Source organism: Leguminivora glycinivorella, chromosome 7 (assembly GCF_023078275.1).
Source record: "Leguminivora glycinivorella isolate SPB_JAAS2020 chromosome 7, LegGlyc_1.1, whole genome shotgun sequence".
In the NCBI taxonomy this organism is placed as follows: Eukaryota; Metazoa; Arthropoda; class Insecta; order Lepidoptera; family Tortricidae; genus Leguminivora; species Leguminivora glycinivorella.
Genome location: NC_062977.1, coordinates 13209318 through 13237086, shown reverse-complemented (window position 1 = coordinate 13237086; position 27769 = coordinate 13209318). Strand labels below are relative to the sequence as shown.

The 27769-nt window shown below is 38.6% G+C and overlaps 1 protein-coding gene across 2 annotated transcripts; it reads left to right on the top strand.

Annotated features, from left to right (window-relative positions):
- Nucleotides 1-63: 63 nt before the first annotated feature.
- Nucleotides 64-26068, top strand: LOC125227945 (RNA-binding protein cabeza-like). Of its 2 annotated transcripts, none has more exons than XM_048132354.1 (7): nucleotides 64-216; nucleotides 372-467; nucleotides 575-857; nucleotides 2890-2921; nucleotides 8925-9070; nucleotides 15707-16341; nucleotides 25318-26068. In XM_048132354.1, the coding sequence occupies exons 1-7, from the start codon at nucleotides 207-209 to the stop codon at nucleotides 25343-25345; spliced, it is 1230 nt and encodes a 409-aa protein (XP_047988311.1). In that variant the 5' UTR covers nucleotides 64-206; the 3' UTR covers nucleotides 25346-26068. The 2 variants fall into 2 exon arrangements, with proteins under 2 accessions (XP_047988311.1, XP_047988310.1); XM_048132353.1 differs by having other exon boundaries at nucleotides 297-467.
- The last annotated feature ends 1701 nt before the right edge of the window (nucleotides 26069-27769 follow it).

The following is a 27769-nucleotide window of genomic DNA, read 5'->3' as shown; positions in this document are numbered from 1 at the left end:
CGCCCGTGTGCGCGCACCCTTTGCGCTCTTGAGCTTGCTTGGATCCCGCCATGATATTCGGTGGGTTGGTAGTATTGACGCTAGGGTGACTACGCATGCCTGCTTGGCGGCCTCCATCTTTTTTGTAAAGTCAACGAGAAAGTAGATGCGTGCCGAAACGCGTCTCAAGTAAAATTAAGTGGTCCCTGTTTTATTAATCCCTAAAAATGGGCGACCGTGAGTATTTAAATCGTTACTTTGATAGCAAACACTTATTTGTATGTTAGTTACTTACATACGTCCATGTTTTCTTTTAGATTACGCCTCTGGCGATTACAGCGGCGGCGGATATTCCGCACAATATTCTGTACCTCCACCAAATTTGTCTTCAGGTGACAATAGTTATGGCGCCGGACAGCAGGGAGGATACAACCAAGGCAGTTATGCTGCCCAGAATCCAAGCCAAGAATGGGGACAACAAGCCGCAGGTTAGAATTGATTAGCAATGCGTCTTTATGAACACGCGGATTTATAATGTTCTCCTAAAACTAAACTGTTACATATTTTGGAAAATTCTATTATTTTTCTGCTCCAGGTGGCAATAGCTACGCCGGTGGACAAGCAGGAGGAAATAACTATGGACAAAGCTATAACTCCGGTTATGGAAGTAGCGCAAGTGGCAACGGTGGAGGATATGACCGCAACAATGGCGGTGGTGGAGGTGGATATAATGTGAGCGGCGGAGACCGCGGCGGCAGTGGTTATGGCAGTGACCGAGGAAGCTCTGGAGGCTATGGTGGCGGTGACCGTGGAGGAAGCGGTTACGGCGACCGGTCCAGTTACAATCGGGACAGTGGAAGTAGAGATGGAGGATATGGGTAAGCAATTTTTTTTATTTTGTTTCATATGTAATAAAATTTAAACTATTCCCTGCTGAAGGGTGCGGTGAGAAACTTGCCTATTTGAGAAAGTAGAATTGGTTGAAAATGAAGATCGAAATAATATTTTTGGTATTTTTGCGGGAATACACGTCATTAATCAGAGTTGACAGTCATTAAGGTTTAGTGGTAACGTAGGTAAAAAGAAGTATTATTAACTATTGGTCATAATGATTAATATTATTAGAGGGGTTTAGGCGCAGTTTCTTTGCACAAAGAAATGTCAGTTATGAGGTTTAATGTTTACCAGTTGTATGAAACTATGTTATCTGCTTATTGTTAACTAAATGTAATTATTCAGTAGGATCCCCATTCCATTAACATTTTAATATGATCTCAGATGAAATGTACCTATATTTTATGCAAAGTTTTTAGACCACTGTTTTATTTCCTTTGGATAGCCATGAATATAATATCATAAAGTGATATGAAGTAAGTTTAAATACATGTTCGGTTCTTACAGTGTGCAGGAGTTCAATCCTAAATATGTTTATTTATTTATTGATGGTAGGTAATTTACTAAAGCCATACAGCACTTCTTCACTTGTTGTCTCATCAAGACATCAGTTTTTTACTAAATGTTGAATCCTTTTACAAGAAAAATAGGACAAAGCTTTTTAATTGCCATAAAATACTCCTGATAAACTAAAATATTGGATTTATTAAAAAAAGTTTAATAAATATGTTTACAGATGAGTATTCAATTACATATTTAAATGACACAACATTTTTTCTTTACTTTGATAGAAAATAACCTTTCTGTACTATATATAATATGAACACTCCACAAATCCCCATGGGGGTTAAATTTTCGGGGTTTGGATTAAAGAGGTCCTGCTGTATTAAATGTTCCATTCAGAACAATACAAATGACTAAATATATGATACTTATATTACCTATGTTAATTTAATAATTTAAGAACACTTTTATTATACTATGTAAAATTCTTAAATGCAAGTTAAGAATCTAAATGCATGGTAGTCTGCAAGCCAAGTTCCAGCAACAGGTTATTACCTAAAAATGTTTAAGCTTTAATTTTATATTTTATCTGAAAGATCATGTAAGCCTCAATGTTAAATATGTTAATGTAATGTCTACATTATTAGCCATATCTATACTGAGTAAGCAGTAAAGTGGGGTTCAAAACAACCTTATTAGAAAGCTAGAGTCAGACCAAGTTGACCAGGATAAATTGCCTGAAACTTGACATTTACTTAACACTATCACAGTCTTTGTTATGAAAACCACCACCAATTTAGCTTGTTCTGACTCTATATTTATGCCACAGGGTACTTCTTACCATACTATGTATAGTATACTTTTGGCGGTTTGGGAAATTACAGGCAACTAATACCATAAGACATAATATATATATGGTATCACGGGAAAACCAGAATTGAGTGGCAGCTAGTTGATTGATACATGAGCAAGGAAAATGGATCCTGTGTACATTTGGAAAACCAGGAGCCAAGCAAGATAACTGCAAAGCAGTTGTCAGATGACACACAGTACACACACTGTTACAGATTGTATTGATACTTGTGGAAGGAGATACAGTTCACCAGGAAATCTATTTATTTATTAGCTCTATAAAATGTACCCTTTGTGTTGACACTTACTGTTTTCTCGTTGTGGATAGGTTTCTGTTATTTTTTCATAGCCTCATTATTCTTAGACATTATGGGGATTCTACTGATTATATTGTAATGATATATTCTATTGAAGACATAATTTCCTAAGGTGATCATGTCTTACATGCATGTTTCAAGAATTTTGTAACCATTGTTAATAATAATTGTAAAAAAATGTTGTTCCAAGATTTTCAAGGTATCAAGGTTTAAACATAATGGTAACGAAAAGGATCCAGAGTAAGGTCACTGGTTAAGGTGAACCTAGGTGAACCAGCGTGGCCCGTTCTGTGTCCCCGACCCGCCAGCCCAAGTGTACTAAACGATCTTCTTGTTGTTTTAGTGGCGGCGGCAGGGGGGGTGGTTTTAATAAAGGTAAAGCTCCTCGCGGCGCGAGTGGTGCTGTTGTCATATTTTTAATACGTAATTACATAAGGGCTGCCAAATTATTTTACGATTGTCTACTGGTGTGTAATCACTACTTGGCTGTTGACAAATTGCTGCTTTAGTTGTATTTAAGCCACAGGTATAATGGGTATATTATTAGTGCGCATAGCTGGGCGGGCACCGTTAATCAAATAGTTAACTTCGATAATCGTTAATCCGTTACTTAAAAAGTTAACTTCGTTAATCGTTAAAGCGATACATTTCGGTAGATTTAACGGAAGTTAAAGTTAATCGATAATCCGTTAACACGTCATAAAAATAGGACTCCACTGTAGGTATTATAAAGATAAAAAAGATATTTCTATTTACTAAGTATCCACCAAAATAGGACCATTAAAACCTGTGACGCCAATCGGTAAAAAACCGAAATGTAATAATTTCGGTCTCTTCGGGCGTGTACCGCCGTTGATTGGCTAAATCCTAAGTTTTACTTCGGATTGGTAATTATTGGGTCATTCATGCGGTCGCGATCGTGGTGCGTCGGTTCTTCAGATTGAGATTTGAGATGACAACTCGATGCTGTGGGTCACGATAACTTGGTAGAGTAATCTAAGGCCCGCGCCGGACTCTAACTCGTCGATGCGTCGGTTGCGCGATATGTCTGTCATGCCTGATGATTGCACTCTATTCATAGGTTAGTGATCGATCTAGCACGCCTAATAAGATTTAGAAGATCTCGAATAAGTGATCCAAAGTCGCCAATTGGTCTTTAGACTGTTTATAACCGACGGATCTGCTTTTACCGATAAAACCTAGGTTTTGCCGTACTACGGGCTTTTACAGTAGCAGTAAGAACGTGGTTTTCGCTTAACGATTAACGATTAACGGACTCTATGAAATTTAACGGAAGTTAACGAGTCCGTTAACATTTTTTAAAGTTAACTTAAAAGTTAATCCGTTAATCGAAATGTTAACTTCGTTAATTAACGATTAACGGATTAACGAGTTAATGCCCAGCTATGTTAGTGCGTGGTTATTACCTAAAGGATTACAAATGCGTTAAGACTGGTTTAAAATAGGATTTGTTGAAAACAATAAACCCTGCCCAATATTATGGTTTAAAATGTTACACAAAGTAGGTTCTTTACCGCATCAATGGCTTAATGAAGGGGGTTAAAGAGGAATATTGAAATTTGTTGTGTAATGGTAACTGGTACGTGCAATGGGCGTTGAAAGTTGGATGGTATTAAGAGCAGTGTTGTAGCGTCATCGTTTTCAGGTAAACAGGAATTAATTAAAAATCAAAGAATAAAGTTTTCAAGTGTCTCGAAATCGGCCGGGCAGCACATCTGTTTTCTGCATCTAATTAACTCTACGCCGTAGTCTACGGGTTGCCTCTATATTGGAAACAACTGGGGTCTCTACAACAATTTTATTTATTACAAGGTTTTGAATAATGCGCGTAAAAAAACATAGTTATTCAAATGTAACAAGAAGACTGAACATCGTTAAAGGAGCAAATATCTGGTGTATAATGTACAAATATTTGTGGAGTATAGCTTGACAAGATTTTATTTGACCCTGAAAGAGTGTCGCTACAAACCGCTTTCATATAGCAATAATGTGCGGACGTCATATATAATAGGGACAGCGTGTACTGGTTTCGCGTTAATATTTGTAGAAAATGAAAACAGGGTTTTAGAAAGTCAAAGTTTAATACACAGCCTAAAATAGGTGAATCTTGTGCCTTTATCGAAGTCGTCGATGTTTATTTTCTTTTTGCGTGGGACCTTGTTTTAGTGTGCGTGTGGATTGAGTGAGCACCTTCCGAAAATAAAAAAAAATATGCTGATCATTTAGTAAAAGTTCTAAAACAATTGTAAAACGAATTTCTGAATTTGTAAAAAGATAAATCAAAAGATACAGTCATTAACATGTGCTCACTCAGTTCTCACAAACTACCAACGAAAACAGTGAATGTATTCATTTAACATATAATATTTATATACTAACATTTAGTAAAAAATATGCCAACTTACCTCTATAAATTTTAGATCACCTAGTGACGTATTTAATTTTTTACAAATAGTTTCTTATGCTCACTCAATCCTCACACTTTTGAAAAGCCGAATTTTGATGAAAAACATAAGATTTAGACCGCTATTATATGTGTATAGTTTAGTAAAAGTGAAATGGGAATTTGTAAAATACAAAACGAACCACTAACGTGTCAGGTTTTTTTATAATAAATTTTTGTAAGTGCTCACTCACTCCACACGTTTTGAGAAAGTTAAAAATGTAAATATCTTAAGATTTGTAGCACCACAGACACTCGAAAGTACTGCAACATTTAGTAAAAATTTTTACTAAATATCCACCATCTAATATTTTATATTCGTTGTCTGGTTTTAAAGATATTCAGATATAACTTTTCTCATACAAATGTATCATGTAGGGTGACCACACTATGCCGGCTCCTCCGGGAAGACCGTCTACTGGATATAACTTTTGTATTTATATATCTATCACTTCTTACACCTCCGAAGGTATACCAGTTTTTCATCCTTAATCCATTGGTCTTCAATAGATATCCCTAGGACGAACACTAGTTAACAAAAAACTTGATTCGTGTTTCGAATTCGACCATCGAGTTCAACAAGGTTACGCAAAAAATTAAAATAAAATAGAAGCAGTTGGAATATTTGTGCATTATGTATGTAACGTAGTAATTTAATAATCGTTCTTCCTGTCTAATGCAATTAATGCTCTTAAAACGCGTTCTATTTATTGTTTTACGTTCTGAAATATGTAACTTCGAAATTGTGCCTAGTCGGAAAGACCGGCATATAAGAGTAAGGCACCTTTTTTAGGCTTTATGGGAATTAAGTCGAGTTTAAACGGGTGTTGTAAGTTAATTTTAATTATAAGTTTCGGCTTTGCTTTTGTCTGGACCTGAAAAAAGAAGGTTATCAACCTCATTTAAGGGGCATATGACGGTCTTGCCTTATAAATAGAAAAATGCTGATATGTTGAAAATATCAACGTTGTTTTAATATCTATCACATTACTCCTTGTTATTACAGAATATAACAATGAACATGATTTTGATACTTATTTCCATATGAAATTACGCGACAACGAGCACTAGACGGTCTTTCTGTACTCAGGGCGTGGGGACGGTCAACCCGACGAGCCTTAAAAAAAGTGATTTTTATCACATAAGTTTACCAACCACCAAAGTATTATAAAAGCTGTGTAGAATATAAAATTTGCTAGCCCATAGGACCATGCGGATCACTGCAGACTACTTTAATAGTCTAGTTTTATCCACTCAAACTTTATTTCAAATAAAGTATGCCGGTCTTGCCTGCACTGACCTTAAATCGAAACCAAATAATCAGTACAGGACAACCGCACTATAAATTGTCAGTACCGGACATGTCAACAACCGATTTCGGAACATTGTTATCGAAATACTGTGAAATCCTTCACCCTTTTTTGTTGTTAGTAATTTATCACTTTAAGTATAATTATTTTCACTTTTTTAAATATTATTTTGGGCAAATTTGCGATGAAACCGTTAGAAAATTGAAAATATTTACTTCTCGTTTACATCACTGACAGTCAATGACTTTTGACGACGGGTGTCAAATATTAATCCTTGCCAGTAAAAGAAATTAGTTCAGCTGAAAATCCGCAACGTGGCGAGGGTCAAATAAAAACTTGTCAGGTTATAATAATAATAGGTTTCGCGTAATTGAAGCCGTGTCAGCAGTCTTGTTCAGTGGCCAACAGGTTTTTATAAGACGTCAGGTTTTTGCGTAAACGTGTAGAATATGCAGAGTTATTGTTGTCGTGTCCTAGTTTCAGGCGGATTGTTCTCATGATATAATAATAAAAAAAATACTGGGAAACTCCCTGATGAGGGTAGCTTCGAATTAGTGAGTTTCCTGTCAACATTAAAAAATCTAGCTTTGTTTTAAAAGTTCCGCAAAAGTCGAAAATACACGCGTTATAATACGAGTAGACAAGGTAGAAAATATATCATGGTTCTCTCCCTAAAATGATGGTCGCAAAGATATCAAAAACTCTGTATATTGTTTTGGCAGCCCTATGGTTTGAATGTGCTATAAGATGTGTTTACATTTATATATATATAGTTTTAATTGTTAGTTCACGATACAACATACAGGTTACTAAGTTAGGAGAATAACTTCCTGATAGTGTAAGAAAAAATGGTACGTTTTATAGTTTAAATAAAAATAGTGTTATTACATATAAAAGGTGAAATTCATAATACATCCACAAGTTAAGTGTTCAAATATAAAATCGTACAAAAGGATTGTTTTGATCGATGTTGCTGACTGGCTGCTAAATATCCTACAATACAATTTTAGCGTTTACTACAATCACAAAATATATAATAGTAAAAGTACAGAAGACCCACTACTTTGATGTTCACGAAATGCAGCCTTTTAAATGCCTACAAAATTATTTCAAAGAAACGAGCGAGCCGCACGTGCGTAGCGTCCGATGATAGGGTTACCTACGGATTAAAACGAATTAATACTCAGATAAAATGTTAAACAGTTATATTCAAGTCTTGAGTACTTTCCGGGTGTATATATTCAGTATTTATATATTTTTGTTTAAGTTCCAACATCCCAAACCTTATTGAACTTTTCCGTGGGACTTTATCAATAGTATATCTGTGTAAGAATGTCCTATTTTATTCATGATGTATATTTAACTAATCATTATTAGCCATTCCACGCGCGGACATCGCATATGAACCTCAAAAAAAAAACTCGCGTCGTAAAGTAATAATAGAAAGTGCGAACACGCGTTCCGTGAGAACGCGCGCCACCCCTGATTAGGCCGCAAACTCGCGGCCGCCAGCATGTACTTGTATTGTAGCGCGGCGATAGAATCGCGGAGCGAGCCGCCCCTGCTATAATGTAATATTCGTGAGATATTATTTTATTTTACGAAGAGTTATACTTTCATAAATCTGGTATCAAAGTGGTGGAAGGAGATTGAAAAACCAGGGTGTTTTGCAGATAATGCAAACAGGGACAACGAAAATTAGGGTATATACTGTTTAAGGATAATTTTAGTGGGTGATGGTGTAATCAGTTCAGAAAAAGTGTCCGAAAAAGCGTTATTTTAAAGATTTCATCCTATGAACATTCATGACAGCAGTCAGACAGTCTACATATTTTGTTCATTGGTAACATTTGAAATTGTACTACTTTCTCCTTTTATTAAGGTACAGCCAACTTTTGTATATTTACTCAGATGTTCACCGTCTATTTTATCAGGTTTCAAAAATATTTGAATGTTTAATAAGTGCTATAAATGACATTGCGTTGGGCTCAGTTCGAGGCTAAGCATATCGAGATTTTTTATCGTTTATACTCCTACAGTCTATTACCGAAATTTTACTATTGGGTAAATAATCTTCAAGATAATTGTGTCTTGTGCCTCTTACGTTAAACACACATGCAGATATTATATTGTATATTGGACAAGGAACATACACATTTTACTTAGAATAAGTGTCCAGCATAGGTTGTAACGGCATTCTGCGGAAATTGGACATTATTACGAAATAATGTTAAACAAAAAATCCCGAAATATCTTGCTAAATTCCCAGTAAAAACTTCGTATTTTCATTAATTCGTCGAACTAATTGGTATCAATCATAGGTCGTACCAGATGAAACTTCCATGTACCTATGGACAATATTTTAGCTCGTCATTGCTATGGTAATACCTACTTATGATGTTTTTTAGAAAAAGGTGGAATTTCGCTAAAGCAGTTTGTGGTATAGTGTGTTATCGATATCGTCGCAATGACAAGTACGAAATATTCAACGCCATTGACTTAAGTCTTCATAAGTAGTTATGATCACTGCATAAAACTCATGAAGTAGCTTTAATGGAATTTATCCTACGTATTTTTCAAAAAATAACCAGTTATATCTTATAGGTGGCGGCGGCGGCTTTGGAGATCGTGGAGGAGGGGGTGGGGGTGATATGGTCACCCAGGAAGACACGATTTTCATTCAAGGGATGGATCCCGTTACTACTGAAGACGAATTGTGCCGCCACTTTGGATCAATTGGCATTATTAAGGTAAAGTTCAGTATTTCATTAATAACCATTTAGACCGTCGCTTTAAGGTGGTTCGCTTTCCATACAAAAAGCCGCTCCCATTTATTTAGTCACCGCATAGTACAACTAAATAAAAATATGCGCATACATCTACTTTACATCATCCATTGTCGCGGTATTAAATGAAATACATTGTTTCATACAGAAATCATGGACGAATGATGAATGGACGAACATGAATTTTACGTAAATGTGCGTGCCAAATTTTGTGTACAGACACAGAGCCGTCATATTTCGCGCATTTTTAGTTGACATTGTTATCAGTGACACTTTGCTCTTGACAAGTAATTATTTAAAGTTAAAGATATTGGTTTAGTTAATTCAAGCAGCCGGCGTATCATGCTTACAATTTTATCACTTGTTCACGTGGATAAGACAACTGTCACTCTCACACTGACATACTTACCAAACCGTGACGGATGCTTTATCCATGTGGATAAGTGATAAAATTGGAATAATAATATGCCGGCAGACTCAGAAATAATGACGCATTTTGTCAATAAAGATACATATCGTCACTACTTTTAAAAAATCTCGTATCTCACGCTGTTCCTCAAAGTTAAAACGCAGTAAGTCTATATGCATTCCATACATACTTACTACAATTTTCTTTTCATTGACAGACGAAGATACAAGTTTTTAGGGTTCCGTACCAAAAAGGTACAACAGGAACCCTTATGGTGCGACTCTGTCCGTCTGTCTGTCCGTCTGTCACATTGTTAAATATCTCGAGAATTACTTATGCTATCGATATGAAATTTGGAATAGTTATAAACATTGTAATTTGTCATATTGAGATTGGGGAGTTTCGTTCAATTTCGATAATAGTTTACCGGATTTGTAAGTGGGAGCGAGAAAAGAATAACTATTTCTCGCTCCCACTTACAAATCCGGTACGCTCATCTGTTAGCGCGATTAGATTACCAGGTTCTGGTTTCTTACTAGTGAAGTATTATATTCTTTGTTTCTTACCAATTATTATTCATGTCCTTTTTAATGCATGCATGTCGATATGGTTATTATCCTGACGTCGATAAAAATTACACAATACACATCATCACTAGGCCAAGATAATAACCTAAAAACAGTTTGCAGATGGATAATTAATATGGTATTAGTTTAATATTATCAAAATTGAAAGAACGAAACTCCCCAATCTCAATATGACAATGGGAAGGTGGGGAAAATCAGGAGCCGACATAGTGTAGTCACCCTACTTGATACATTTGTATGAGAAAAGTTATGTCTGAATATCTTTAAAACCAGACAATGAATATAAAATATTAGATGGTGGATATTTAGTAAAAATTTTTACTAAATGTTGAAGTACTTTTGAGTGTCTTAGGTGCTACAAATCGTAAGATATTTACATTTTTAACTTTCTCAAAACGTGTGGACTGAGTGAGCACTTACAAAAATTTATTATAAAAAAACCTGACACGTTAGTGGTTCGTTTTGTATTTTACAAATTCCCATTTCACTTTTACTAAACTATACACATATAATAGCGGTCTAAATCTTATGTTTTTCATCAAAATTCGGCTTTTCAAAAGTGTGTGGATTGAGTGAGCATAAGAAACTATTTGTAAAAAATTTAATACGTCACTAGGTGATCTAATATTTATAGAGGTAGGTTGGCCTATTTTTTACTAAATGTTAGTATATAAATATTATATGTTAAATGAATATATTCACTGTTTTCGTTGGTAGTTTGTGAGAACTGAGTGAGCACATGTTAATGGCTGTATCTTTTGATTTATCTTTTTACAAATTCAGAGATTCGTTTTACAATTGTTTTAGAACTTTTACTAAATGATCAGCATATTTTTTTTTATTTTCGGAAGGTGCTCACTCAATCCACACACACACAACATTGTGAACCTCTACAAGTTGAAAGATTTTTTTTTTTAATTAATTAATATAAATGATAGAAAATGGCCAAAATGAAAGGGGGGTAAACTTAAAATTTCAAGTAACTAGGTCAAGTGGGGTATCGTTACAAAGAGCTCAAACTGTACATATCAAAACTATTTTTTATAATTTTTTGGTTTTGGAAAAAAAATGTTTTTTGAAGGAAAATGTAAAAAAAAATACCGTTCCCCCCCCTTATCTCCGAAGTTTACCAACATAAATTTATGAAATTTTTACCAAACATGGCTATTATAATGAACATTACAGGAAAAATAAAATCGTACACGTATCTTGAAAACTTTTTTTTTAATTTTTAAAAAACCTTTTAGATTTACATTTTCAATTTCAACACCCTTGCGGGTGTTTATTGTACCTGTATTTTTTAACAAAATAACAACGAAATTACCTGCTTTCAAATAGAGGAAAAATGGTTAAAATCGGTTCACGCAATAAACAATTATTCCATAAAAATCATCCTCCATACTAGCTCGCGCGCATTAGTTTACTCAATTTGCCGATAGATGTCGCTGTACGTTGAACACTCATTTCCTACATCGCGTTTTTCCTGATATAATGAGGTCGGTTCAGGAGCGTCCTTGCGACATGTCGTAAGTCGTAAACTATTGAAGTCGAATAAGTCTTGATTTTATTTGGACGTTGTCTAACAATAAAATTGTATATTAAAATATTACTTGTTATGTGGGAAATTGAGTCTTGAGGGATTTAGTAAAATCTGTAGAGTTCTATGAATAACATTTTGATGATTCAACTATTGAAAGTTTGTACGGAACCCTCGGTGAGCGAGTCCGACTCGCACTTGACCGGTTTTTTTTTTAAAGTAGTGACGATATCGTGAATTTCGACACTGCTAGTGTAAATCGAAATGGCGTCTCGGTCAAATTACTGACTAATATGATGCAGCAGATCCCGAGTTCCATTCCGAAGTTTTTTTTTAATCATTTGAACTTTTTTTGAATTTATTAAGTTTTTTATATATTTTTTAAAGGAATATTTAACTATATTGCTTTGCTCTGTTTTATTTTCATACAATAATACAATGCAATCCTTTATTATGCCTGGTAGATTATCTTTGGTGAAACAACGAATTCTTCCACTTCGATTATAGAGTAATTTGACATTATTATTTATATTTAAATTAATATATGTATAGCCTAATTTCGTCGGAAACTGCGTGTTATGTAATGGCGTCGTTGGTGAACAGTCGTCTGTCACGCCGTGAAGCTGCGTTCGAATCCCGGGTTTCTATCAACTTTTTGTATTTTGGATATAAATTTCATATTTTTTTATTGACTGAGCAAGAAGGGAGAGCCGAAGGTATCAATTTTATCTTAGAGAACGTATTAATTTTTTATTCTCATTTTGATTTTCCATTTATTTAGTTAAGATATAATACATAACTTTTATCCCCTACCTACCCTCGGTCAATATAATATTTTTTTCGAAATTACTCGTTAGGTAAAAAAGACAGAAGTCCACTTGAGTTTTTAAAGCATTACGTTACTCAGTTAACTATTGCATTTTCATTTACTAATTTAAGATTTCAAAAGCGATTTGAATACCCTTGCTCAATCGAAAATAAACAATTAGAAAAAAAAATCATTTGAATCACAAAATCACGCACTAAAAACTAAAATTTATCTATACTTTTTCAAATTTTTAAAATATCTGAGTAGGATAATTATGTTAAAAATTCTGAGTTGGAAGAACCCAAAAATTATTACGATTTAAGAGAATAGGTTTTTAATCTTTTTTGTGGAAAACTCTCAGTATTTACTGTACATATAACATTTATGTATAATAATAGAACAAAAAAAAGAGAAAAAGTCCTGGATACGAACCCACTCCACTTCTTAAGAGCCCGTCACGATGGGTAAAAATTCAGTATCTGTCAAATTACCCCATTTACACACACTAACGCATGTCACACTCACCAACATACTTTTCGCACACTACCGCAATTTACTGGAAGAGGTCAGTGACCTAAGTGAGAGGAACTTAAGACAGGTCTATAGTTTCACTGAAGATCAGTTGTAACGTTAAAATCCCATCAAAACCAAAAAAGGGAAATATGAGCCAAGTTCAATATTATATATGCCTTGGTTGTTGGCGTCAACGACAAAAGCAGTGAGATCTAAACGGGTGCCAAGTTCAATGGCAGTCCTCAAAATGTTTTATGACAATTGATGACATAAAATATCATTTCTTATAACTTTTATAATAGAATAGAATATAATATAATTAATTTATTCGTTAACACACACACAAAATAAACGTTACAAATAATAAGACATAAACAAGAAGGAGATCCAACGAAATGGTCTAATCTTCCGATCAGACCATCCGGTGAAACAATCACGACAGGCACATAATATGTATGTCACAAATATCAATATAAGAGCCAAATTTAAGACGTTTATGTGAAATAGTTTTTGTTGTGGGGACGCCCATAGAGGCTCCAAATAGTTCGTGTAATATTATACACACGATGTTGTCTGCCAGTTCGGTTACTTGAACTTGGCTTGACACGCTGCCGCGTGTTTAGATTGCGGACAGTGTCAATTTAGTGTTACCATCTCACACGAATTGACTTCGATTATTTTTCAAAATAAATTTGTGCAAACACCATATAAAATCAAAACAACTCTGGTGTAAAAAACAGTGCTTCGTTTATTCTAATTATAAATGGTTAAACCCTTTTCCGAATGAATTAAAATAATTCACTGTTCCTGATCGGTTTAGCCATTATAACATCCGTTATAAATGCACTGAGACAAAGGTTGAGGTTATGTATGAACAGAGGTTGACAGTCAGTTTACATGTAAAATTGTTACCATATATAGAATTCTTCATTAAAATAATAATTTTCAAAATTTAGTTAAAGTTGTCTGAATCTAAGGTTACGTGCCCCGTGTGCAAACACCATTTAAAAATTATATTGAACGTAAGAAGGTAAGTCATACAGAACAATTTTGTGATAAGATAATATATTATTACAATTAATAATTTCGCCATTTACGTAAATAATCGTTTATAGAATATAATTATAATGATTAGTTCTGTTAGTTTTTTCATACGCCACACTGAATGTCTCTTGGCGAAAGAGAATGTTACACACACTGACACACTAAATAATGTGACCAGTATAATAAAAATAAAGTCCAACGAGTTAAAATTAATTTTAAAACTCTTTCATTTTAATAAAGTTTAGAAGACAAAAAATACCTATATTTCTTATCATTGTATTAAAGTTACATATATTTTTTTATTTCTCAACAATAATAAGTAGTAAACAACACAAAAAAAACGATTTTAAACTGAGACTCTTTTAGACGTGACGATATTTATTTACCTTATTACTTTTGAATACATTCATAGCACTGGCAATCTTTTTGTATCCGTATATGATTTCCAGTGTCAAAAACAAATGTCATTGGAGCAAATTTGGCGACACGTCCGCTCCGAACGAGCCCGATCGGGCGTCTGACTCAATAGAATCTGTTCGCAGTTTTGACGTTTGTATGGAAAATTTACGAAAGTTTATATTCAACATTGATTTTATTCGTTCTCTTTGTAAGGATAAATATGAAAAGGTAATAATTCTGTAGTCCAGTTATCTAGCTTATAAAATAACATTATTTTAAAACTAAAACACGGTCGTACATATTCAAATTTATGAAGATGCCGACAGGGGCCGACCGCATTTTAGTTACAACTTTAAGTAAGTATGTATCTAAAATTGGAAGTGTTTCCTGATTTGTATTACACACTATTTTGCATACACATACTTAAAGTTTATAATTATCAAGAAAGCCTTTTGTTTGCCTAAAAGGTTTTCGAAGTAATTGCCATTTTATTCGAAGTATTTTTAGACAAATATTGATGTCGTTTAACTTCCATTTACTGTATTTTAGTAGCATGATAACACACATGTAAACTACTGAATTTTTAGTTTAGGATATAAGTAATGCGACAGCATCAATTTTAGCAGCCTAAAGTATACAAAATTGAGCTCAGCTCACTCAGACGTGAGCACTATTTGCGGGTTTTCTTAAACTAGCGTCAGGAATAAAATCATAATTAATTCAGGGAGTAACTTATCCTTGATGTTAACTACTGATTTTGTAGATAAGAATACGCGCTGTTTAAAACAAGTGCTTTTCTTATCAATAAGTATATACTGAAACTAAAACCGGACGTAGAAAACTACCAATTTTACGATTTTCTACTTTTTGATATTGACGGCCTCTTAAAAATAGTGTAAAATAGTCAATGTGTTTACATTAAGGGAATTTATGGTACAATGTCAAGTTTAATGTTTGTTTTATTACGTCAATTTTAATATTAAATGTTCGCGAAGCATACTTGAAAGTATATAAATGCCTGTACGACTACAAAAAAAAAAAACTGGTAATTTGCAGATGTAACGCCATCTAACACAGCCTGAGCTTTGCGTAACCTAGGCGAACCACCTTAAGTTAATAATATTGCAGGAAGAACAAAATCGAACCTAGTTGAAATGAATTGGGATTTTGTGTTTCGTTTGTATCACTGGTCAGTCGCGTTAGAGCTTTCTTTGCCTGCTAGCCCGAGTCGGCGAAAGCTGATCGACCGCGCGTTCTTCGTTATATAGACGTCATAGTAATTCAACAATATCGTATTTTTCAGACCGACAAGAAGACCCAGAGGCCCAAGGTCTGGATGTACAAAGATAAGGCTACCGGTCAGCCCAAAGGCGAAGCCACCGTAACGTACGAGGATTCCAACGCCGCATCTTCCGCTATCGAATGGTTCAACAACAAGGACTTCAACGGAGTCGTCATCAAAGTGTCCCTCGCGCAACGACAGAACACCTGGGGCGGGGGAAGAGGCGGAGGCGGAGGTGGCGGCGGCGGCGGCGGCTTCCGCGGCGGCCGGGGCGGCGGCGGCGGCCGCGGCGGCGGCGGGCCCCGGGGCGGCGGCGGCGGCGGCGGCGGCCCGCCCTCCGGCAACCGCGAGGGCGACTGGCGCTGCCCCAACCCCAGCTGCGGCAACACCAACTTCTCGTGGCGTAAAGCTTGCAATAGATGTAACGAAGAGAAGCCCGGCGGCGGCGGCGGCGACGGCGGCCCGCACGGGGGCGGCGGGGGCGGCGGGCGCGGCGGCGGCGGGCGCGGGGGCGGCCGGGGCGGCGGCTGGGGCGGGCGCGGCGGGGAGCGCGGCGGCGACCGCGGCGGGGACCGTGGCGGCGACCGCGGCGGCGACCGGCGCGGGTACGGCGGCGGCGACCGCAACAGTGGCGGTGCTATGCGAGGAGATGGAGGGTGAGCCCCGGTTGTTCGTTTCCGTTGAGAGAAACTAGTAGCGACTAAACTTATACTCGTTCATCTTTACTTCTGACTTATTATCCATAACTTGCTAGTATGTGTTCGGTTTCCCGTTATCCAGTGAGCTGAGAAGGCGATTGACAGACTGCGAGATATTTTATAAATGTGCTAAAACAGTATTAAATACAATCGTGATATAATACAGAGATTTTCAGTCGAGTACTATGTTTCGAGTACTCAGCAAGCTTCGTGGCCTAATAGTACGGTACGAGAGTGAAAAGCTTAATTATATCACTATTGTATACAATATCTTTTCTATGAGTCATCATCTTCATCATCAATGGACGAACAATATCATCATTCAAGTTATAATTAATGTTAAGAGCCCGTCACGATGGGTAAAAATTCAGTATCTGTCAAATTACCCCATTTACACACACTAACGCACGTCACACTCACCAACATACTTTTCGCACACTACCGCAATTTACTGGAAGAGGTCAGTGACCTAAGTGAGAGGAACTTAAGACAGGTCTATAGTTTCACTGAAGATCAGTTGTAACGTTAAAATCCCATCAAAACCAAAAAAGGGAAATATGAGCCAAGTTCAATATTATATATGCCTTGGTTGTTGGCGTCAACGACAAAAGCAGTGAGATCTAAACGGGTGCCAAGTTCAATGGCAGTCCTCAAAATGTTTTATGACAATTGATGACATAAAATATTATTTCTTATAACTTTTATAATAGAATAGAATATAATTAATTTATTCGTTAACACAAAATAAACGTTACAAATAATAAGACATAAACAAGAAGGAGATCCAACGAAATGGTCTAATCTTCCGATCAGACCATCCGGTGAAACAATCACGACAGGCACATATGTATGTCACAAATATCAATATAAGAGCCAAATTTAAGACGTTTATGTGAAATAGTTTTTGTTGTGAGGACGCCCATAGAGGCTCCAAATAGTTCGTGTAATATTACACACGATGTTGTCTGCCAGTTCGGTTACTTGAACTTGGCTTGACACGCTGCCGCGTGTTTAGATTGCGGACAGTGTCAATTTAGTGTTACCATCTCACACGAATTGACTTCGATTATTTTTCAAAATAAATTTGTGCAAACACCATATAAAATCAAAACAACTCTAGTGTAAAAAACAGTGCTTCGTTTATTCTAATTATAAATGGTTAAACCCTTTTCCGAATGAATTAAAATAATTCACTGTTCCTGATCGGTTTAGCCATTATAACATCCGTTATAAATGCACTGAGACAAAGGTTGAGGTTATGTATGAACAGAGGTTGACAGTCAGTTTACATGTAAAATTGTTGCCATATATAGAATTCTTCATTAAAATAATAATTTTCAAAATTTAGTTAAAGTTGTCTGAATCTAAGGTTACGTGCCCCGTGTGCAAACACCATTTAAAAATTATATTGAACGTAAGAAGGTAAGTCATACAGAACAATTTTGTGATAAGATAATATATTATTACAATTAATAATTTCGCCATTTACGTAAATAATCGTTTATAGAATATATAAAAATTTTACCTTCCAATAAAATTATTATTATTTTGCCTGGTATATCCGAGGTCTTTATAGAGAGTACGTCGTAGACGTCGCATCGGACCGATAGATGGCGCCATCGTTCGTTGTAAGTCGCTCCGGCGTCACACCGCCGCGATGTTGGTAGTCCCGTTTTCCCCACTTGCAACATAAGGCTCCTCGCGCCCCGACCCGCCACCAGCCACCCACATTGTTGAGGAGAAGTGCCGACGGTATATTAAGCCTACCAGGAAGGCATCACTCAGACCTCGGATATACCAGGCAAAATAATAATAATTTTATTGGAAGGTAAAATTTTTATATTATTTGTGCCGTTTGTATATCCGAGGTCTTTATAGAGACCTGTTTATTATCTCCTGGTGGCGAGTCAGCTGGCGCGCAAGCCTTTGGTAGCCCTATTGGCATAGCATAGAAGAATAAGTGAATCAGTTGTTGAACCGATTTGACAGATGTATCAGTCGAAAACGCCTTCGATCCGCGAATATCTCGGTGCCAGAAACGCCTAAAGAGATTTTCGTGATGACGTTTAGCTTTAGTCAGCGAATAGTTAGAGAAATGACATTATTATACATCGCAGATCAAAACCAAAAAAAAAAGATGTAGGCGAGGCTGACTTGAACAAGATACAAAAACTTTAGATACACTATTATTATTAACAGACACGTTATTTTATCAGGTTATAAACCCAATTTCAGACACAAAGTGTGGAAATTAACTGTAAAAGTAGTGTAACTATCTGTACTGTAGCAGAGTAACGTAATTGATACTGCTTTTGTCAACCCTTCGTAAAAATTATCAAAATCAATATTAGCTTTGATATGACTATTTAAAGTCCAACGTCCTACGTCCATATCAAAGACAGAAAAAGGCCATCACTCACGCGCCCAAGGGCTATTTGTTACAATATTGGTATTTTCGATCAGACTATTTCGCGTCAAACGAGCGCGGTTGCGAGCGAGACTCCTCAACTCTGAACTCTTTTTAGTGAGGGCATTTGAGGATACTGATCGCTCGGTAAAACTAGCCTAGAAGATGAAAAGTACGAGCGCTGTCGATTGCTACTACACTGGACGGAGGTATCAGTCGATTTCTTCAAGTCAGTCATTGACTCTTAGGGTAATCCATTACCTAATCCAAAACCCGATGCGACGGATTTCTACTTCGTGCAATGAAGGTCGACAGCGTAGACTGAGAGGTGACGTCCGTGTCGCATCGCTGGTGGTTGCTGAACACGTCGTGGTAGCAGGTCAAGGGGTGAATTAAAACACCGCCACACATGCGCGCTTTGAGAGCGTAGGCGGAGCGCAATAATGGCGGTGCACCGCACAAACGCTGGCGTTGCGCCTAGTGGGCGCTAGCGGGAACTAACGAGCGCGGATTGCGAGCGCAACGCGCGCGGGACGCGAGTGGAATGCGCGCGCATTCAGCGCGCTGATAGCGTAGCGTTAGCGAAGCGGAATGCGCTTTATGTGTGGCGGAGGCTTAATACGTACCGTTGTACGGCGTAATGCAGGGCTCTCGCAGACGAAGAGGTACGATGACGGGCGAAGCAGAAGAAGGCGAGGTCACCGAAGATCACTTGGCTCCCAGGGGGTGCATACTGACCTCGTACGACAGTCTGTTGGAGTCAGCAGTTACTGTCGTAGTTACTCGTAACAGAAGAGATGTAGTCCTGCCATCGTACAGCATAACATAACATACAACCGAACTGTGCATAGCATATAGTGCTATGCGAACCTTAATCCGGCTGCATGTCACTTCAGTCGCCAGCGCCACCGCCTGTTGAAGATTATTTTCCATCGGAAGAGCTTTACTTCGTACAATGTTACGATTATTGAAGGTCTTATCGGGCTGCAGATGCAAGCAAAACAGGAGCGATTGGCCTACAGCTATCGGCAGCTGTACGAGGTAATGCTGGAAACTGCAGCGGTGCAGTCTTCCTCTGTAGACTACGAAAGTTGTGAAATTGATGAAATCAGGGTCTACGATCGAATCAAGCACTATTAATTCAGTATAGTCGAGCCAGATGATAACTACTGAAGTCCTCCTGAGTTCCTGGCCCCTTTCGCTTTGAGCTGGAATCTCAAGTTCACTAAGGCGAAGCGGGTTTATTTTTCCCAATTTGTTTATTAGAGGCTCGGCGAACAAGTTCATCTCTCGAATGGACAGGGGGCGCCACAAGCCTCCGGGAAATCCTCGTGTACTTGGAATTGGAACCCCCGCAGCCAGATTACCGATCGGTTTTGGTGTCCGCCCGGTAAACAGACGCACGCTCAGGATGCAGAACGCTGGCTTGAATTCAGATCTGGGCATTCTGAAAGAGATTTTTTTTTATTTTTAATTCCGCAAACCTTTACGATGTCTTTGACCTACACAATGAGCGATGTACAGGAATCACAGGGTCGTCTCGCGAGGCGCCTCTCCGATTAGATAGCTCGCGAACATCGTCAGGACACCCTCGCAGCAGTGCGGCTCCTCGTCCGGTTATTGACGTCTTACCTCGTTCAACTATGGGTGGCCAAGCCACGTTAGGACGTAGCATCTTTAGAATTTATCTGTTCTCACTTCGGCGACGGAGGAGTCCTTGGTCAAAATAGAGTGTAAATACTGTCAAAGTACTTCACGGGAACTGGAAAGAGAAGAGTGGATACCATAGTGTACGGGATGTCAGCTGATAGCGGCGCCCGGCGTCACATTGGAGGGTAGTATCAGCCTGGTCAGCAACAGAGTCTGCAACGATACCGTAGCAGACGGGGCCTGGATAGTCGTGGTCGTGGCACCATTGTAGCGGAAGACAGTGTTCGCGGTGAGCGTGACATCTTAGGCGCGACGGCAGCCGCCGACGTCGGCGTGGCGGCCAGCGACACCAAGGGAGCACATCAGCAATCTTACCAGCTTGTCACTGCAGCAGACGGTGTTACGTTCGGCGGTGAGATTGAGACCACCGTCGTCAGCTCGAAAGGCGTCTTCGATGACCCTGTCGCGTCACGCAGTATCGTGGTCGGTGGCCCTCTCGAGGTCGCCGCCGTCAGCGCGGGAGGCACCGGCGCCAGCGTGGCAGTCAGCTACATCGGTGAACAGCATCGACAGAGTTCGCGGCGTCGTCACGGCAAACGCGGCAGGAAAATTAGCGACGGCTTCGCGGCAGCCGCAGTATTGCGCTCGGTGGCGCGATGAAGGTCGCCGCGTCTGCAATCTTACCTCGTGCGATCGAGGCGACATCAAGGCGCCAGCATCAGCGTGGCGGCCGACGACACCGGTGGAAAACTTCAAGTAGCTTGCGGCGTTGTCACGGCAGACGCAGCAGAAGGATTGCGACGCCTGTGCAGCGGTTAACAGTATTACGCTCCGTATCACCACTGAGGCGCCAGCATAAGCGTGGCGGCCAGCAATACTGGTGGACAGCTTCGGCAGGCTCGCGGCGTTGTCACGGAAGATGAACGCTCTACATCACCATCGAGGCGCCAGCATAAAACCGTGGCGGCCAGCGATACTGGTGGACAGCTACAGCAGGATCGCGGCGTTGTCACGGCAGATGAGCTCGCTGCATCACCATCGAGGCGCCAGCATAAGCGTGGCGGCCAGCGATACTGGTGGACAGCTACAGCAGGATCGCGGCGTTGTCAGGGCTGACGCACGCTCTGCATTACCATCGAGGCGCCAGCATAAGCGTGGCGGCCAGCGATACTGGTGGACAGCAGCTTCAGCGGGATTGCGGCGTTGTCACGGCAGACGAACGCTCTACATCACCATCGAGGCGCCAGCATAAGCGTGGCGACCAGCGATACTGGTGGACAGCTTCAGCAGGCTCGCGGCGTTGTCAAGGCAGACGCACGCTCTGCATCACCATCGAGGCGCCAGCATAAGCGTGGCGGCCAGCGATACTGGTGGACAGCTTCAGCAGGATCGCGGCGTTGTCACGGCAGACGAACGCTCTACATCACCATCGAGGCGCCAGCATAAGCGTGGCGGCCAGCGATACTGGTGGACAGCTTCAGCAGGCTCGCGGCGTTGTCAAAGCAGACGCACGCTCTGCATCACCATCGAGGCGCCAGCGTAAGCGTGGCGGCCAGCGATATTGGTGGACAGCTTCAGCAGGCTCGCGGCGTAGGTGGCCGCGCTGGTAGCCTGCGTATTGACGACTGATCACTAACGGCGCGGCGCTCGCGTCGGGGCAGCAGCAGACATACTTACAGCGTCGCACGCGACGCCTATGCGGCAGCCACAACGTTGTTCGGCGGCACCGCAGAGGCTTGTTAACGAGGAGGCAATATCTACGCAACTTCGGCGGCGCCGATGTGGCGGACAACACTGCCGCGGTCAGTGGCGCTATCGCAGCGCTACAGTAAGTTTCGGCGTCCGCCGTCCTCCGCACCGAATCGGAAACCGAACATGTTCTTTCTAAAATAATATGAAGCTGCTCACCCATTCGTCGGAGTAATTCAAACCTCCTTGGAGCGCGGTAATCCTTCACCGCGCCCTCCGCCGCCGCCGCCGCCGCAGCCCGCAGGTCGCGCAGCACGCGGTCGCGAAGCACGTGGTCCCCGGAGCACGTGGTCCCCGGCGGAGCAACTTACCTACGTTACCGCTTATATTCTCGCGCGAAACTTTTAATACGCGGATAACACTTCCTACTTTAGTCTCGGAAATGCGAATAGTTTAAAAAAGAAAACTGATTAACGGTAACGATTTTTGCAGCATGGAACTTTCTTACAAAAAAAAAGTGGGTAGAATCATAAAGCACCGCTCGTTCATTTCTATCGTGAGAACCCCGAAAGACGAATAATGATCGCTAGCGAGGCATAATATATCTCATTATTCAAGACGAACGAGCGTAAATTAAAAGGGAAGAAAGAATTGACGGATGAAATTGAAAAATTTCATAATTCCGAAATGTTATAAGCCACTTTTTAAATAAAAACACGAATAACTCTGGTTTGACCAGAAGTAACAAGGAAATAGAAACTAAAAGATTAATTCCGAGACACCATGCTGTAAAAATGTTCGAACGGAATACGCGACAACCGGTCACTTCGGCGTTCGACGAAACAATGTGGGTGGCTGGTGGCGGGTCGGGGCGCGAGGAGCCTTATGTTGCAAGTGGGGAAAACGGGACTACCAACATCGCGGCGGTGTGACGCCGGAGCGACTTACAACGAACGATGGCGCCATCTATCGGTCCGATGCGACGTCTACGACGTACTCTCTATAAAGACCTCGGATATACAAACGGCACAAATAATAATTATAATGATTAGTTCTGTTAGTTTTTTCATACGCCACACTGAATGTCTCTTCGCGAAAGAGAATGTTACACACACTGACACACTAAATAATGTGACCAGTATAATGAAAATAAAGTCCAACGAGTTAAAATAAATTTTAAAACTCTTTCATTTTAATAAAGTTTAGAAGACAAAAAATACCTATATTTCTTATCATTGTATTAAAGTTACATATATTTTTTTATTTCTCAACAATAATAAGTAGTAAACAACACAAAAAAAAAACGATTTTAAACTGAGACTCTTTTAGACGTGACGATATTTATTTACCTTATTACTTTTGAATACATTCATAGCACTGGCAATCTTTTTGTATCCGTATATGATTTCCAGTGTCAAAAACAAATGTCATTGGAGCAAATTTGGCGAAACGTCTGCTCCGAACGAGCCCGATCGGGCGTCTGACTCAATAGAATCTGTTCGCAGTTTTGACGTTTGTATGGAAAATTTACGAAAGTTTATATTCAACATTGATTTTATTCGTTCTCTTTATAAGGAAAAATATGAAAAGGTAATAATTCTGTAGTCTAGTTATCTAGCTTATAAAATAACATTATTTTAAAACTAAAACACGGTCGTACATATTCAAATTTATGAAGATGCCGACAGGAGCCGACCGCATTTTAGTTACAACTTTAAGTAAGTATGTATCTAAAATTGGAAGTGTTTCCTGATTTGTATTACACACTATTTTGCATACACATACTTAAAGTTTATAATTATCAAGAAAGCCTTTTGTTTGCCTAAAAGGTTTTCGAAGTAATTGCCATTTGATTCGAAGTATTTTTAGACAAATATTGATGTTGTTTAAGTTCCATTTACTGTATTTTAGTAGCATGATAACACACATGTAAACTACTGAATTTTTAGTTTAGGATATAAGTAATGCGACAACATCAATTTTAGCAGCCTAAAGTATACAAAATTGAGCTCAGCTCACTCAGACGTGAGCACTATTTGCGGGTTTTCTTAAACTAACGTCAGGAAAAAAATCATAATTAATTCAGGGAGTAACTTTTCCTTGATGTTAACTACTGATTTTGTAGATAAGAATACGCGCTGTTTAAAACAAGTGCTTTTCTTATCAATAAGTATATACTGAAACTAAAACCGGACGTAGAAAACTACCAATTTTACGATTTTTTACTTTTTGATATTGACGGCCTCTTAACAGCGTCGTTCACCGTTGTATCAACATCGAATTTCCTGGCAACCAATTGTTTGTAAAAGCCACATAATAACTGTCTCTGATTGGTCGATAATTCAAGAGCGGGGCTCTTCTCGGTGCAGCTTGATGAAGTTGTCTCCACTTTGGTCGATCCGAAGCCAGCCTTTTAGTGTCCTGGTACGACACGGCCCTTACATGTTCCTTTACTTGGCTTATATAACTCTTTCTTGACCTTCCCCTTCCATTTAATTTCCCTTCTATTATGTTTCTGATGAAATGGTCGTGTCGTAACAGGTGGCCTATCATCTTTCCTCTCCTATTTTTAATAATATTTAATAAGGTCCTCTTTCCTTGACTCTATTTAGGACTGCTTCATTGGTTCCTCTTTCTGTCCATTTGATTTCTTCCATCCATGCTTCCATTGGTCGATAACGCGATAGATAAAAAGAAATGTGTTTTGGATGCTGAAAAAATTGCCAGGTATCGCAAATTAGTATAAAACCCGTATGGTATGAAGTTCTATTTTTGAAATTATTACAGTTCACTTTGGTTAAATAAAAATAGTTGACTAGTGTCAAAGACTCCAACACTAAAAAGTCAGCACTTGTTTAGTCTGTGGTGTCCTAATTGCCAGATTAAAGTCGATGAGTAGAAAAAAATACTTTTTCAGTACAGATGGTGTTTTTTTTACGCACTAGTGCGAGAAGTGGTTCATTATATGCCAGGTCGAAACTTCAGAGGCTCATCTGTACTGAAAAACGTCGTACGATTTAAAACACTCTCGTGTCGATTTAAAACACTCCCTTCGGTCGTGTTTTAATTTATCGCCACTCGTTTCGGACTTCCTTTTTTACGCACTTGTATCGTAATGTACTATTAGTTATGTATTACTTGTGTGTGGTTTGATTATTATTTATGATAAACAATTTTTTTTGTTACAGAGGCCGAGATCGCCAGAGACCGTATTAAGAATTATTTGTTAATAACCTAAGTTTAAATTAGCCATAAGTACTGTATTCCTCTGACTGATTCTCCTCTTAAATGCATAAGAATATCAACAATGATACAATTTAAATTAAATGAACTCTAATTTAATCCTTTGATTGTCATTGACATGCCGATCATAAAAATATGTGACTTCATTTTTGATGTTCTTTGTATTTAAGCATTAATTATTTTACTCCATGATGACCGTGTTTATACTATTTTAATGAAATTTTTTAAGTGGGTTAAAATAAATCCTTGCTTATATAGACTTCTTTATATCTAATTTCAATATTGTCAACAATGTGGTTAATAGTTCATAAAAAATCCCGAGTGCACGGATCCTTATTGTCATTAATTTACTGAATAACATCTGCCGCACAGCCTAGAAATTTTCATAACTGGTAAATCGTGTCAAAAGTCAATCAAATAGTAAATAGCAATGCAATAACATTAACAACATTTGAATATATCCATGTGTAGAATTTCAATAACATAGAAGAACTGGTAGTCTGTTAATTCTTTATAGCATTACAAAAGGACCAAAATTGGTGAAAACATGATGAGAATATGAGTGACACACCACTATTTTGAATGATGTTTGCAAAAAAGAAATACTTTAATACTGTAGACTAAGTTTCGGTATAAAAATTAGGTATGAAATTGTGACATTTATTAATTGCTAAATAAAATAAAAAAGACTCAAAACTCGTTATTATTTTCCGAAAAGGATATGTCATTTCCTCACCTAATCCTCTTAAAATATTAGGAATTTAGTAAAGTTTACTCAAATGAAACTAAATCTAAATAATCTGGAAAAAGGGGGCGTGACTTGGTTGTAACAATTGAAATATTTACAAGTTATGTTTCGAGTAATTATTTTCGTAGGGTAGAGAATGTAGAGATTTAGACGCTTTATCAATTACAAAACATTCTATGTAATTCAATTTCGCGATCATGTCTTCGCTATCGCTTACACAAGACACATAACGTCTTAAATCAGCCACTGCTGTCAGAGCCTGGGCATGTGACATAATTGGGGTTTCCTCCAGTTTTTGGGCATCTTCATGATCATTAACAGTATCTGTTTGGGTGTTATACATGCTGTCTATGCGCAATGGGTCTTCGCAAGTTGAGATATTGTCATCAATGGAAGCATAATACTCTGAGTCCTGTGGTAATGCAGGTTGTGATACCTCAAACTCTACTTTGAGATTGTTTCTAAAACCTGCTTTATCAAAACAGTCTTTTATAGTTTCAGTCTTAATAGCTTGCCATGCCGCTGCAATGTAAAGTATCGCATCATGCAAGTTCAGCTGTCTTTTGGAATCGGGGTTTTGGTTTAGATATCGATGTATTAATCGAGCTCTATAACCTTGTTTAATGTCGTGTACTATACCCTGAACCATTGGCTGGTATCTGCTTACATTTGTAGGTATGATCTCAAGCTTGACATTTGTTAGCTTGACATCTTTGGTATGTGCAGGGCAATCGACAACGAAAAGTATTATTTTCCTGCCCTTTATGTGAAAGTAATTATCCAAAGTTTTCAACCAATCGATGAAACGTCTCCTAGTCATCCATGCATGTGAGTTTACGTCATAAGTGACCGGTAGCGATCTTACATTTTTCAAACAACACGGATTTTGCTCATTACCAATAATTAGTAAACGTAACTTTTCCGAGCCATCTGAATTTGTACACGCTAGAACAGTTAGTCTTTCTGCGTTAGCATTGCAGGGCTCCTCATCGAAGTTATAAGATCTATTAGGCATCAATTTGTAAAACAAACCAAATTCGTCTGCGTTAAAAATGTCCTGGGGCTCATAATTTTGTAATAAGGTTGGAAGTGCGGTCATCCATGCACCAACATCTTGCTCTGCTACTTCTGTTATAGTTTCATATTTGACGCAAATTTGGCCATCTTCAACTTGCTCATCCACTGTTTCCAACATTTCGTTGACTTTGCAATTTACATCGTGTTCTGCCGATGTTTCTTCTTCTCTTTTATTAATGCCTGTCTGGCCAACCGCTGTTTCTGTTTCCTCACTAATTTGATTGTATGTTATGCCGAAACGATTTTTGAAACGACTGAGCCAACCGCTTGAACCAGTAAAATCTGTTATTTGTAAGCTTTTCGCAATATCATGGGCTTTTTCGCATAGAATGCGCCCATTCATAGGTTCTTCTAGAGCTCGTGCATGGTGGAGCCATTCTACTAAAATCTTTTCTAGTTTATGAAATTTTCCTACCTTCTGTCTTTTTCTCTTCGCAATTCGCAAGAACCGTTTTTCTTGGATTTCTTTTCTGTTTTTTAATATCGTACGAAGTGTAGAAATTGGCATCTGCAGCTCGGCAGCTAACTCCGTTGTTTTTTTTGTCTGCGATTTTTCATCATACATTTTTATT